The following is a 15002-nucleotide window of genomic DNA, read 5'->3' on the forward strand; positions in this document are numbered from 1 at the left end:
CCCATTAGTAGTTTGGGCTAATTAGTCCCAGTATGTCTGATTTTTTCTCACTCGTCTTTGCTCTGAACAGGGAGAGACGAAGAATTGCATATAAGATGACTACATGCATGAGCTAGCTTTTACAGACTACAGACCAGAACAGGGAGGACCCCCAGCATGGGGCAGAGAGACACAGATCCAATCCGCATGAAGTGCAAGAACATCTGAAGACCGTGCCCACCTGGCCAACACGTCAGACCCTCTCTGACGGTGTTCTGGCTCATCCTGCTGCCGAGTGACTCAGGGAGTGTGAGCGGACGTCTCCAGGCTGCACACAGGCGTTGAGAGCCCTGGGGATGTTAGATGTATGCCCGTAGCCAGCGGAAGGCATCAGAGCCCGGCACAGCAGCAGGGGGAGGGTCACACGTGACACTGCCCCCTGGAGACCAGATGTGGAAGCTGGGGAGTGGGGCTTAACTGAGGGGTGAGTGTCAGCTCAGTGTCTTTGTCTCCTGATACTGCTGTCACAAAAGACGCCACCCATCCAGGCCTTTGAAGAACAAGAAGTAGTTTTCTTACAAACTGAGAGGCTAGAAGTGAGCATTCAGGGGTCCAGAGGGGGCTCTGCTCTACTGTGTCTCCATAGCAACCCAGTGCATTGGGATGCTGCCTGCCACTCTGGGGGCCATCAGGGCTCCTGGCCCCCCCAAGCAGACTAAGACCAATTCCCACCACAGGGGATGGACTGTGCTCCTGAAGCTGGTCTTTGAGAAGGCAGCAGAGAGGGCGACCAGGGGAGGGCTGGGGGGTGGATGTGGCCTTGGTCACATCAGGTCCAGGTGAAGAGTTAGTCACATGGACCCTAATGAGTGCTAGTGGAGAGCTCCCCCTGGCTGCTGGAACAATGGGTGTGTCCCCTCATCCTCTGACTTCTAGGGTCCTCCCTGGAATCTAGTAAGACCACCCCATCTCAGAATCATCCATTTCATGCCATCTCCAGACACCTTTTCTCAAATGAAGTCACATTCACAGACTTAGGGTGAGGATGTCTTTAGGGGATGGCCAGACTGTCATTCCTGAGGCCTCCCCCCAGAGGTCTGTGGCCAGTCTGGATGAGGCTAAGAAATTGTGGTCTTTTAGCAGTTGGAGGTTCAAATCCACCCAGAGGCACCTTGGAAGAAAGGGCTGGTGATCTGCTTCTGAAAAATCAGCCGTGGAACCCTTAGCGAGCACGATTCTGCTCTGCCACGCTTGGGAGCATCATGATTCAGAGTCAAATCCAGGGCAAAACCCAGCGCACAGCCGTGGAGTTACTCTGACTCATGGTGAGCCTGTGGGGCGGGCTGGAAGCACTCCAGAGACTGTCACCTTTCAGGATGCGTCTGCCTTGTCATTCTCCCATAGAGAAGCTGCTGGAGTCCAAACGCAGACCTTTGTCCTAGCAGCTGAGTGCTTTACCACTGCGCCATCAGTGTTCCTCTGCAACTGGTCTGAGCCAAACAACCGTGGAGGGTCGGAGAGAGAAGGGAAGTATCAAGACTGCATGCAGAAAAGGCCACAGTTCAGCAACAAGGCTGCTCAGGGTCAGTGCTGCACTCAGAGGGAAAACAGCCTCAGGGGCCAACCAAGGGCTGTCCCCCAGGGCAGGGGGACGGGGCTGTGGGACAACGGGCTTCCCAATGCCCAGCATGCCATTTGGGGCGACTCTGGGTGGCACCCAAAGCTAGGGCAGGACCCATAGTGGGCCTCACTCATTCCTTCATCCCCCACTCGTGTTTCAGAAGCACTCATCAGTACTGTATGTGACAGGAATGCTCCGGGGGTGGTATTACCACCTCATCATCTGCAGTGCCTAATAGGGGGTGGGGACAGGTGCTCCCAGCCAATGGCAAGTGTGTGGGAGCCAAGTTCTCTGGTGAGCACAACACTCCATCTCACACTCACATAACTGAGCTCTTAGCTGAACGTTTATGAACGCTTTCACTTTGAATATTCCAGTTGAAATAATTAAAGTCTGTGTGACGTTATGGAATAACGAATGTCATCTCTCCCCAGATTAGCTTGCTCTTCATCGCAGGTTCCAGGCAGCGGATAAAGCTTGTCACTTAGAGACTGTGTGGGGCTTTGAGAAAATCTTGGAAGGGATGCTGCCTTTTGAAAGACTGGGTGGGTTCTATCAAGCCTTCTCATCAAAGCCTCCAGAGCGCTTGACCAACTTCTTTGCCCAAATGTTACCAGAACATCTCTTTTATTCTATAGCTCTTATGAAGTATCAGCCTTGGCTTGATATTAACAAACATGGTGTAGCTTTTGTCCCTATGGAGCCAACTCATCTCACTGAGGACAAGTTTCAGCACAGCCTCCAGATTAAGACTAGGAAAAAAGGCCTGGAGATTCTACTTCCAAAAAGTACGCATTGAAAGCCCCACAGACCACTGCTGAACACTTCCGGGGTGACTTCCGTGTTAGGTGCATTTTGCCACCTCCCCCGTGACAAGAGAACAGGAGAGCGAGCTGGAGCAGAGAATGTTGATCGCTGGGCCTGCACCCCTGGACCCCTTGACATGCTGCCCCTCCCCCACTCCTTGGGTGGCGCAGCACCTTGACCTGTAGCCTGGGTCCCCGTTCCCATTGCAGTGAGGGCCACCTCGGCCTGCAGACCTGATTCCATGCTGTGCTGTAAGGAAAACGGCTTAGAAGGCTGAGCAGGATAATGAGCGTTGTTTAACAAGTATCTCGGTTCATCTACCATCACACAGGCTCCCTGAAGGCTGGGCCAGGCCACCTTTCTCAGGCCTCCCTCATCTCGCAGGATCTCAGATTCTGGGGCCACGTGGAAGCCCGGGGTGGACACTCTGCTGGCTCTAGACCCAATCCTGTCCTGTGTGGGCTACTTGTCCCACTGACCTCGCCAGGCCTTCATCTCCTAACGGTAAGTCCAGAGTAAGCAGCAAGATGCCTCCACAGGTGAAATGTGTACCCTGCCTGGGGATCCAGCGCTCCAGACGGGCCGGCGGAGCAGCCTCTCCCATTCACCTGGCTGCTTTGAGAATCCGTTTCTGTTTGCCTCAATTAGGGGTCACTGGGGTGTTACTGGTATCATCAGGACCATAGGCCTCCCTGCACACCCCACAACTGGCCACCTTCGGTTTCCTGGGTCCACTGGGTGGTACAGCAGAAACTGCATGGGCTCTTGGCGCCAGGACCTGAGCTGCAGGGGAAATAGGCTCAGTGTCCACTGAGTGTCCACTCACTGTCCAGGTGCTGACCCCAAACTGAGCCATGCCCTGCAGGCCAGAGACATGAGGGCAGCATTTGGGTTGGAGTGGAGAAATGGTGGTGCAGCCTTTATACCCTGACACCTGGTATCGAAGGTGTGAGCAGGTGTGGTAAGGCATAGGGAGCTTCTTGATGGTCACAGGACCATAAACTTGGATGAACATCTTCAGCTTACCTGATCCTCAAATATTCCAGAGACAGGTTGGTCATCTGAGTGTTCCAGAGAAGTATGGCTGTGTCCCTATTTTGTGGCAGTAAGGCTTGGGTCAGGAGCCCTAAAACTGGGCCTGCAACCTCAGCAGGAGATGGCAAACCTACCTTCGCCCAGTCTTGGTCCTGTGGACAGAGTTGTCCCCCCAGTGTTGATCAGAGGACCCTGCAACCCAACTGAAGGTCTCAGTGGGGCCTCACCTGGTGGGGGCAATTTGCCTCTAGCCACCTCAGAGAGTAGTCAAGTGACCTCGGCACTCCCTGAGACTGTTGAGTGTTTACCTGAAAACCAAATGACTATGGACATGCTAACATGGCTGCAGGTGACCAGTAAGTACCACATGACCTGCCGACATGCTAACACAGCTGCAAGTGACCAGGCACCGCATGACCTGCCGACATGCTAACACAGCTGCAGGTAACCAGCACCACATGACCTGTCGACATGCTAACACAGCTGCAGGTGACCAGGCACCGCATGACCTGCCCACATGCTAACACAGCTGCGGGTGACCAGCACCGAATGACCTGCCCACATGCTAACATGGCTGCGGGTGACCAGCACTAAACAATGAGTGCTGATTGCACTTTAGACAGAATGAGAAAGCAGGATGACGTCATCTGTGAACTTAACGCTGAAACACTGCCTGTTGGTAGACTAACAGCTACGCTGACATTTCTGGCCTATTTTGAGACTCCATTGTGTCTCCTGACAATTTTGCATGTTGTTGTTGTTCTTGTGAGGTGTCATCAAGCTGACCCTGACAGGGTAGGAGCCGAGGTTCCGAGACTCCTGGTCTATGTACCCACATTTCCATCAGTCCGCAACAGAGTGAGATTAGCCAACACAAAGAAGGAATCTCATGAGGCCAAACTGATCTCACGGGAAGGGGAAGACTCTTTGTTGTTCTGAGATGAAGCTTTCCCAGGATTTCTGGTGTTCAAATGTGTTTTAATAAATCATTGAAACTATTAAACAGTTGTCAATGTTAAGTGCCCTTGACTTGGTTCCGACTCACCCTGTACAGGGTTTCCGAGGCTGTACATCTTTGCAGAAGCAGAAAACCTCATCCATCTCCTGTGAAGGGGCTGGTGGGTTCAAACCACCAACCTTGTAGTTTGTAATCCAGGGTCTATCCTACAGAGTCACTGTGCCCCTCATTAAACAGTAGCTTTAATTAAATAGATATCGTGATTTGGCAAAAGAGAGTGCGACGGAGAAATAGACACACACAGAGGGTGACGAGGCAGAGAGGAACAGTAAGAGAAAGAAGAAAGAGAAAGGCAGACACGGAGAGGGGGAGAGACAAAGATGGAGAGGGACAGGAAAGGCGAGACAGAGAAATCAACTTCTCACCTGGCCCCACAGAGGAAAATAAGCCCTTGCCCACGTGGGCCACGTGGTACCTGCTCCCTACCCTCAGCACCTAATCAAGCTCTACCCCAGACCCTGTAGCCGCCACAGCTCTGCAATGGGGAAGAAGAAAGGGAGTCTTTTCAAAGGCCAAGGTCCCTCTGTCCCCAGGTGGTGCTCCTGGGACCCTTTTCTCCTTCCTCCCGTCCCTAGGAGCCTGGCAGGCACGACCACATTTCCCCACCTACAGAACCCTCCCGTCTAGGAGCAGAGTCCTCCCAGAACCCTGAGAGATACTCCTGACAGGGGACTCTGCTCCCTGCCGCCTCCCTCCCCCGACCGCCCACACTGACCCTTGTCTAGGAAGGATGTGGAGGGTCGCAGCTTCCCAGTGTCCCCTGCTCTCAGCTCAGCATTCACACTGTCGCCCACAGCTTCCCGTCTGACTTCACACGTGGCACGCCCTGCTTCCTTCGCAGCTGTTAACAAGCTGTGGGCTCCACAGCTGAGATATCAAAGTTACTCACTGGTCTCGCTTCTGCAAGGAAGTTCTTAATTGAAATTCAGATGTTTACATGTGGACCAGATGATCGTCTTAGTAACACTTCTATTCTGATGACTTTTTTTTTTTTTTTCTGCAAGTGTGGGGTACAGACAGACTCAAAGGGAGGACCGTAAGGAAGCACCATGTGGGGCCTGCATTGCACTGCTGATCAATTGTACGGTTGGCGATTCAAAGTAAAAAAGATGAAGCTGTCTACTCCAAAATTTGACACACACACACACAGAAACATAGAGAGACAGAGATAGATAGATAGATAGATAGATAAATTGAGAGAGAGAGAGAGAGAGCGATATGTAGAGAGAGAGAAAGGTAGATAGAGACTCTTAGAAGCCCTAAGGAGTTCTAGTTTACCTGTCTGGGTTGCTATGAATCAGAGTAGAGTCTATTCACAGTGATTTGGCTTTGAGTTTTTGCCTTGATTTTGCTGTATTGCCAACTAGCAAACCCACCATGGCTTTTGTGCTGCTAAACGCAAAATTAATGATCATTTATGCTAACAAGGAGCTTTGGTGGCACAGTGGTTAAGCACTGGGCTGCTAACCAGAAAGGTGGGTGGTTCCAACCCATCAGCCACTCTGCGGTAGAAAGATGTCAATGAATCTGCAAAACACCTCATAACGTGGAGGAACCTTGAGGACACTGTGCTGAGTGAAATTCGTCACTTGCAAAGGGACAGATATTGGATGAGACCACTACTGAAAACAGTCAGGAAACAGTTTTCATTCTATAATCAATGCTCTACTTTGGTTACCAGGGGAGGGAAGGAAGGAAGGAAGGATTATTCACTGGCTGGAGTGCAGACACGTGTTAACTTGGGTGACAGGGAAGACAGTTAATAATAATCATAAAAAAAGGAAATTGCTTTTCTTTTTAAAAAATTCATGTGCTTGAAGGGCAACAATGTATATTTATTTTCTCATCAGGACCAACCACTGGGAATTTTTCAACAAAGGAAAAAAGAAAAGGAAAGTGGGGTGAAGGGAGAAAAGACTGGAGAGAAGAAAAAAGATTCGGAAAGGGAGAGTAAGGATGGTTCTGCAGGTGGGGAGTGTGGCTGGGTTGAGTATATAAATGTTGCAATGGCAAATCTTTTGTTGTGTTTATATTGCTACAATAAATAATCGATTACAAACAAAACACCTTAGACAAACAAAATTGCAACCTTGGCAACTTTACGGGCAATCCTGCCTATGGGATGCTATGAGTCCAAATCTTCTCGGGGGTGGTTACAATTTCACAGAGCTAGGTATACACAGGTGTATGCTGTTGTTGGTGATAAGTGCTGTTGAGTCCGTTTCAACTCATGGCAACCCTGCATATGGCTGGTAGATTTGAACTGCCTACTTTGTGGTTAGCAGTCCAGTGCTTAGCCTATAGTTTCACACCAGGACTCTATACAGATGTATAGACAAGTGTATACAGCATCCCCAGTTTGTCAGTTTGTCGCACTATGGTGGCTGTGTGTTACTGTGATTCTGGAAGCTATGCCATTGGTATTTTAAATAGCAGCAGGGTCATCTGTGGTGGACAGGTTTCAGCTGAGCTTCCAGATTAAGTCAGACTACGAAGAAGAAGAGACCTGGAGTTAGAAAATGTGCAAAGACTTGGAGTTAGAAAACCAATGGGGAAGAACATGCTCAGCATTTCTCAAGCTTAAGGAACTGAAGAAAAGATTCAAGCCTCAACTTTTAATAGTGAAGGAGGATTCTATGGGCAAAATATTGAACGATGCAGAAAGCATTTAAAGACGATGGAAGGAATATACAGCATCACTGTGCCAAAAGGAAGTGATCAATGTTCAACCATTTCAAGAGGTAGCACATAATCAAGAGCCAATGATACGGAAAGAAGAAACTGGAAGAAGTCCAAGGTGCACTGAAAGCACTGGCAAAGAACGAGGCTCCAGGAATTGATGGAATACTAATCGAATGCTTTCAACACACTGATGACGCACTGGAGGCACCCACTCATCTATGCCAGGTAACTTCGAAGACAGCTACCTGGCCAACTGACTGGAAGAGATCCAAATTTGTGCTCATTCCAAAAAGAGGTGACCCAACGGAATGTGGAAATCATCAGATAGTATCATTAATGTCACATGCAAATAAAATTTTGCTGAAGATAATATGAAAATGGTTGCAAGAGTACATTGATAAGGAACTGCCAGAGGCTCAAGCCAGGTACAGATGAGAACGTGGAACGAGGGATATTGTTGAAGTCAGGTGCATCTTGGCTGAAAGCAGAGAGTATCAGAAAGATGTTTACCTGTGCTTTATTGACCATGCAAAGGTTTTCGATTGTGTAGATCATGACAAGCTATGGACACCATTGCAAAACACTTAATTGTGCTCGTGAGGAACCAGTACACAGCCCGAGAGGCAGTTGTTTGAATAAAACAAAGGAACATCAAATGGTTCAAAATTGCTCCAGGGTTGCATTCTTTCACCATACTTATTCAATCTGTATGCTGAGCAAAGAATCGGAGAAGCTGGTTTATACCAAGTAAAACATAGTATCAGAATTGGAGAAAAACTCATTAACAATCTAAGCCATGCAGATGCTACAACCTTGCTTGCTGAAAGTGCAAAGGACTTAAAATACTTAATGATGAAGATTGAAAACCACAGCCTTAGGTATGGATTGCACTTCAATGTAAAGAAAACAAAAATCCTCACCACTGGACCAACAAACAGCATCAAGATAAATGGAGAAAAGATTGAAGTTGTCAAAGACTTCATTTTGCTTAATCAACCATCAACACTCATGGAAGCAGCAGTGAAGATGTCAAACAGCATATTGCACTGGGCAAATCTGCTGCATTAGACCTCCTTAAAGAGTTCCAAAACAAAAACAAACAAACAAAAAGTTCCAAAACAAAGATGTCAGTTTGAGAACTAAGGTGCGCCCGACCCCCAGTCCTGGTATTTTTAATAACCTCATATGCATGTGAAAGTTGGACGTTGAGTAAGGAAGACCGTAGAAGAATTGATGCTTTTGTGTTATGGTGTGAAGAAGAATATTAAAAGTACCATGGACTACCAAAAGAACAAACAAATCTGTGTTGGAAGAAGTACACCCAGAATGGACCTTGGAAGCCAGGAAGGCCAGACTTTGTCTCTCATATTTTTGACATATTATCAGGAGGGAAGATTCCCTGGAGAAGGATACCATGTTTGGTGAAGTGAAGGGTCAGAGAAAAGAGGAAGACCCCCAGGGAGATGGATTGGCACCGTGGCATAGGGCTCAGGTGTAACGAGGATTGTATGGTTGGCGCTGGACTGGGCAGTGCTTCGTTCTGTTGTGCGCAGAGTCGCTATGAGTCACAGCCGACTGCATGGCTCTAACAACAGAAAGCAGTGGTGTGCTGTAGGGTACAGTAGACCACAAGGTCAGTTGGGACTGCAAGGCCAGGGCTTCAAAACTTACCGTTGCTCCTCGGAAACCCCATACTAGGTAGGTGACTCAGTGGCATTTAACAACTCACAGACGTCTCAGGGGTGGTGCACGAGTGGGACTCTCAACCCAGGGATGTGAGAGAGTAATGCCAAGAGAAATGAGGGAAATGCCAAGGGTGACACAACAGAGGCTCAGGGATGGAAAGGCACCTTCCAAGTGGGTAGAGAGCTGGACTTTAGTGGGTGGGCTGTGGCTGGCTGTAGGAAGACGCCAGGGGAGGTGGGGTGGTGGCTAGGGGGCGGGGGCTTTGGGGGTGTCTCTGGGCTGTGGAGGGAAGGGTACAATTGAAGCTAAGTCCTGAGAAGAGGCAGTAAGGGGCTCAGGGCCTGGATGGGGGTGAGCTCAGGTTGGGGAGAGGGCAGCAGGGGACCCAGCTCAGCATGGTGATAGGGGGCATGTGACCAAGGACCCAATGGCAGTGTTCTTCCTGACTCTTGGGGCTGCCCCAGTGGGCGTGTCTCCTGGGGACTCGGGGTGGGGACTATGGGCTATAGAGCCAGAACCTCCCAAGGACACGGCTTATCGGGACAGCAGGTGGGCATCACAGAACCGTCTCTGCCTCCTGAACTGAGCTCTCAGAGGGGCTGTAGGGTTGAGTCTCCCCATCCTGATTCCCATTTTATAGGTGTGGAAACTGAGTACAGCCTGTGAAGCCCAGCAGACCACCTTCCTGGGCAGCCAACTCACACTCACCTTATAGCTTATACGTGACTGCAGCGGGTGAGGGAATGCTCATCAGAGACCATATCCCTGATGTTTCGCAGCACCTTGTGAAAAAATTTATTTTTAAAATTATATACAGTGAGCTTACTCAGATTTAGGGTCTGGATTCTCTGTGTTTGGAAATCAGAGTAACACCTGCCCAGATGGGGCAAGCTTCGGGGCTCTGCATGCAAATCCGCGCAGAACAATGCAAATGACTGCCAATCTGCAGCTGTGGTTCTGCCCCAGCCCATCACCCACCTGGCTGCCTCTCTACCCAGTGGTCTGCAGAGGGCGGACATGAGGCAGGGCAGCCTACTGCCCAGTGGCCTTGGCAGACTGGACAAGGTCTGGGCTGGTGAGGGAGGTCAGCAGGACAAAGACTGAGGATGCCCTAGGTGGCCTGCATGGATTTTGTGCTATACTGCCCAGTGGAGTCCATGCCCACCTGCACTCCAATGAGAGGCTTGTTCACAGCTTTGAAGCCTGGGTCAGGGCCTGACTCCCTACCCACAGCCCCTCCTCAGTTCTACACCGCCCCCTGCCCCAACCTGGGAAGCATGGAATCCATTCTCTCTCTCCCAGACCCTTCCTGTGGTCAGAGTGGACGCGTGTCATCAGGTCCTGGTGACCAACTGGGGTGGGAGGACTGTCAGCAAGCAGGACTAAGCCCTTAGTAACGAGTGGCCAGATGACGTTCCTGACTGGGTCTTGGAAGGAGACAGCCCCCACTCCAGTGGGCGTTACAAGCAATCAGACAGCACACCCCGCCCCTGGCCTGTGACCGTGGCCACCACACACTCACACAGCACCCCAAGGTGTGCGGTGCTCGGTGGCCAAGGAAATGGCCAGGGCCTGTTCCCAGAGCCCCCTAGCATCTCTGTTCAGAGAACGAGGCCTGTCCACCACTGTGGGCATCAAACTGAAAGTCTTTATTAAGTGCCAAGAATCCAGGCAGGCGCTGCCGTGCAGTCCCGGCCGCCCAGGGGCGGTCACTTCACGTGCTCCGCGGCGTGGGAGGAGCAGTAATACTTCTTGTGGGCGATGAAGGTGGACAGGCTGCTGAATTTGATGTTACACAGGCGGCAGTACCTGGCATTGCCGTTGGGCACTGGCGCCGGTGGCCCTTTACCGGGGGTATGCGCGCCCTGGTCCGAAGGGGGTGCCGGGGGCGCGGGCACTGGCGAGAGGCCACGGGCCGGCGTGGCGGCCGGGGACGCGGGCGGGCCGGGAAGGGGGCTGCCGGCCGCCGGCTCCGCGGACTCCTGGCCATTGAGGCTGTCCCGGGGGACTCGCGGTGGAGGGGAGGCGGGCGGCGTCCGGGCCTCGGGCCTGCCCACCAGCAGCCCGTGCGCCCGGCGGAGGTGTTGCAGCAGGTCGCCGCGCACCAGGCCGTTCGTGGGGCAGTAGGGACACACAACGGCGGCGGCAGGGGGCGCGTCGTCGGGCGCGCGCAGGCCGCGGAGCTGCGCGGCGGGACACGAGAACTTTTTGTGTGTCAGATAGGCGTCGAGGCTGTGGAAACTCACGCGACACGCCGTGCACTCGTGGTAGTCGGCCAGCGGTAGCGGCGGCGGCGGCGGTGGCGGAGGCCCGGGTGCGGTCTCGGGGCCGTGGCGTCGTGGCTTTTTGCTCAAGTCGATGGGGCCATCGGCGGGTCCGGGAGACACCGGCTGCTCGGCCGGCAGTGGGTGGGCGGGGCCGGACGCTGGCGGGGGCGGGGCTCCGGGGGTGTGCAGCTCATAGAGCTTGCGGCGTCTGCGCGTGCGCACGGTTGGCTGCCCGCCTGTGCTGGCCGTGGTTGCGGGTGGCCTGCGAGGCGGCGGGTCGTGCCGTGAGGCGCAGTAGTATCGCTTGTGCACTGTGTAGGTCTCGTGGCGGCTGAAGCGAATGTTGCAGGCCTCGCACAGCGTCCTGCTAGGGTCGTCCTCCGCGTCGTCCACCGAGCTGCCGGGGCTCTGGCTACCCTCGCTACCTCGGCCAGCAGCCTCAGCCTCAGGAGTCGCCGCTTGCGCCCCCGGCCCAGAGCTGGTCTCCTCGTCTCTCGCGTCGGGGCTGGGCGGCGAGCGACCTGCATCGGTCTCGGGGGCCAGTGGCGGCGATGGCGCAGTCTGCTGAGACCCGTGGGGAGCGGGCGCGGGCGCGGGCGCGGGTCCTTTGGGCCTGCGCGCGCCTGGCACATCCTCTGCCTGGTGACGTCCGGAGCAGTAGAGTCGCTTGTGCACGTAGTAGTTGTTTATGTTATTGAAGGTGATCTCGCACTCGAAGCACGTGGCGCCCTTGGGGGCGGGAGTCCCCGGGAACAGCCCCGGCGCGCCCTGGCCCTGTTTGAGCCGGCTGTGCACCAGCTCGGACATCTTGGCCAGGATCTCCGAGGCCTGCGGGACTGCATCCGCGCCGAACACGAACTGTGGCAGGAAAAGCGGCCCGGTTGGCGCTCCCAGCTCTCCGGGCGCGGGGCTGCAGGCGGGCGAGGGGCTGGTACGTTCGGCCTTGACACGAAGCGTCGGGAGGCTGTGCGGCGATGGTGTGCGCGAGGGGGCCCGGGGCGCCGGACTTGAAGCCTGTTCGGCCTCGGGCTCCTCCTCCGCCTCCACTTTGATATCTCGGGGGGCGGGGGGCTCGCCACCGTTCTGGGGGGCCGCACAAGCTTCTCCATTTGTGGTTTCCATCAGGGGCTTCCTCTCTAGCCCTGGCGACCTCGTGGGCACTAGGTCTGCAGTGGCTAGGGCGCCGGGCAAGGCCGCAGGCTGCGGGAAGCCAGCCAAGCTGTCTGTAAGATACCGCAGAGCCCCCCATCAGGCCAGAGCGGGGTCCAGACCTTGGGGGTGGGGTGAGGGGGTAGGCCTAGAAGGGGTCTGGTGGGGAGGGACTGCTCACCTGCCGGGATCTTGGCAGTCGGGTACCCAACAGAGTAGAGCTCACCCTTGCAGCCGGGCTGGCAGATCATGTGACTGGTCACCAGGTGGCTGTAGAGGATGTCCCTTGTGGTGGAGATGAAGCCGCAGCTATGACATATGCCTGCAAGCAGCCTATGGGGGTCAGAGACTTGGGCGGGGTGTGTCGTCCCACCATGGCCTCCCACCTCCACCCCTGCCGGCCCACCTACCGCTCAGTGTGTCTGTGTGCACCTTTAGGTGCCGTTCACAGTTGGCTTTGGTGGTGAAGGCCGATAGGCAAATCAGACACACGAAGGGGCGCTCTCCTGGAAAGACAGGGCGCATGAGGGGGCTGGGTGCCGAGGAAATCGCAATCTTCCGGGACCCTTGCAGGGTCCACAGCCTGTGGGAGAAGCTCCCCCCGACCCCACTCCCGGTACACAAGAGGTTTTTCATGAAAGTCCCTCATGTTCCTGAGTTAGCTTTCCTGAGGATGCAGTTTTCCGAAACCGTGGACATGGTGGACGTATATGGCTGCGCTAAGACGCACTACTTTAAAAAGCAGTGGTGTCCAGGAGTGGGGTGGGGGCGCGTAGGTACGTGGGAAGTAGGTGGGTGGGGCGCTAGGCGGACTGGCTCACCGCTGTGGCTGCGCATGTGAATTTCCAGTGAGCTGGCGCTGGGGCAGCTTTTGCGGCACTGGGGGAAGGGGCAGACGCGCTCGTTGGGGTAGGTCTCCTTGGGCTTGTCCTCAGAGGCGGCGGGAGAGCATGCGCTCTGGCGGCTGGCACAGTAGTAAAGCAGGTGTGCCTGCAGGTTGCGCTCGCTGCGATACCAAATGCCGCAGTCCTTGCAGGGAAAGATGTCTCCTGTGGGCGAAAAGGGCGGAGCAGCTCATCACCTGAGGCCAAGCCCGGTGCTGCATGAAGGCTCCAACGCCTCTGTGGTCTACGGCCTCCATCTCTTCAACCTTGAAGCGAGCAGAGCAGCTCTCCTGGCCCCAGCTTTCCTTCATGAGGTTGTGACTCACCCCCGCTTCCTGTCCTTTATCCCCAGCCTCCATTTCTACAGATTCCCAGGTACCCCGGAACCCGCGTGGAGTTAAGATGTAGAACCACAGCCTCCATGTGTACCTTCCAGAGCCCCATAGAAGCCGCTCTGGTCTCAGAGGGGCCTGCCCCGGGGTGGGGGTGGGGGTGGAGGACACACGGGACACGGGCCTGTGTAAGGCTGAGAGGGGGCGCTGCTGGGTGTGGCCAGGGGACACGTGTGTGCACACTGAGGTCTGTGTGAACAGGTGTGTGAGTGAAGGGATGTAACTCGTGTGGCCAGGGCTCGGGGTGTCATTACATTTTTACAGCAGTTTCCTAAAGAAGGGTCCCTTGGTCTCTGCCCCAACTCCAGGCTCTCAGTGGAGACGGGGGTGGGGGTGGGGGCCCTGGGTTCCTTTCTCTGACTTTAAGGTCCACTACCCTCAGGGATCAGTATACTATAGCGTCCACCTCCCTCTAGTATGCCCATGCCTAGCTCTTCTCTTTGGGCACTCTTGTGGAATTTGAGTAACTATCTCGCCATGGACACCTCATCTTCCTTTTGTGCCTTGGTACCTGTGCTTTTCTTGGGACATCTTTGGCCTAAATCTCTTTGCTAACTGGGTGTTGATTTTTATTTTTCAAACCCCCCCTTACTTGGGGAGCCACTAGGCGGCTGTGTTCTTGACCTTGGGCTAGGATTCTGGGTCTGAGTGGCTGTGGGTGTGTGTGTGCATGTTTATTTAGAATCTGCGAGGTCACTGCTGCAACTACTTTTGGCTGGGATGCAAGGAAAGGCCATTTTGAGCCAGTCTTTGGCCCTGAAACTTAGCAAGGGTGGCTGTGGGTCCTGAGGACTGGCCTTGCTGGGTCCTGGCCACGGCACCTCAGGTAGCCTGCCCAAGTCGTGTGCCTGCACCCTGGCCTCAGCCTGTCCACAGGCTCTGGTCACCACATCACTTCCCCAGCTGCTCCTCCTTAGTGCCCGCGGCTCTGGGAATGCTGTCTTCCCCAGGTGGCTTCCCGATCGGCTGTCTTATCGCTGCATCCTGTTTGATTTCCTCCATATCGGAGGCCCTCCTCCTAGTATACAGCCACTGTCTGCTGTTTTTGGGATGCAGGGTCCCTGCTCTGGTCACTGCCCACCTTGGTGGCCCCAGGCCTGGGACACTGAGTGGCTGAGTTATTGTTGTGAAGTGCCAACCCACTTAAGGCTCCGAAGTGTCCTTATAAGCACTGACAGCCAGGGCCACTTTTACCCCCAGGGGACATTTGGTGGCATCCAGAGGTATTTCTGCTTGCCATAACTTGGGAGGAGATGAGGCTATTGGCACACGGTAGTTAATAAATGCACCACGAAGCCCAGGATGGCCCAAGGGCCAGCAGTGCTGCAAAGAAACCCAGTTCTGCCCACTGCCCAGGGAGACCAGGGACCAGGTTTGAGCCACAAACTGATGGATTGTTTGCCCATGTTTAGCTCCTTGTTTGATGCCTGTGGCTACACTGCTGACCAGTCCCCATCTCTGTTGTAGCCCCAGAGCTTGCTC

The 15002-nt window shown here is 54.1% G+C and overlaps 1 protein-coding gene across 1 annotated transcript in view; it reads right to left on the reverse strand.

Moving 5' to 3' along the window:
• Window positions 1-10537: 10537 nt before the first annotated feature.
• The window catches only part of ZFPM1 (zinc finger protein, FOG family member 1), a 30985-nt gene continuing 26520 nt past the window's right edge, over window positions 10538-15002 (reverse strand). Inside the window, exons 7-10 of the mRNA XM_006860273.1 lie at window positions 13066-13293; window positions 12655-12750; window positions 12426-12566; window positions 10538-12318 (exon numbers count right to left, since the gene is read on the reverse strand). Of these exons, the coding sequence (XP_006860335.1) occupies window positions 10538-12318; window positions 12426-12566; window positions 12655-12750; window positions 13066-13293 (2246 nt within the window). The remainder of the gene's footprint in view (window positions 12319-12425; window positions 12567-12654; window positions 12751-13065; window positions 13294-15002) is intronic.

Source organism: Chrysochloris asiatica, unplaced genomic scaffold (assembly GCF_000296735.1).
Source record: "Chrysochloris asiatica unplaced genomic scaffold, ChrAsi1.0 scaffold00037, whole genome shotgun sequence".
Classification (NCBI taxonomy): Eukaryota; Metazoa; Chordata; class Mammalia; order Afrosoricida; family Chrysochloridae; genus Chrysochloris; species Chrysochloris asiatica.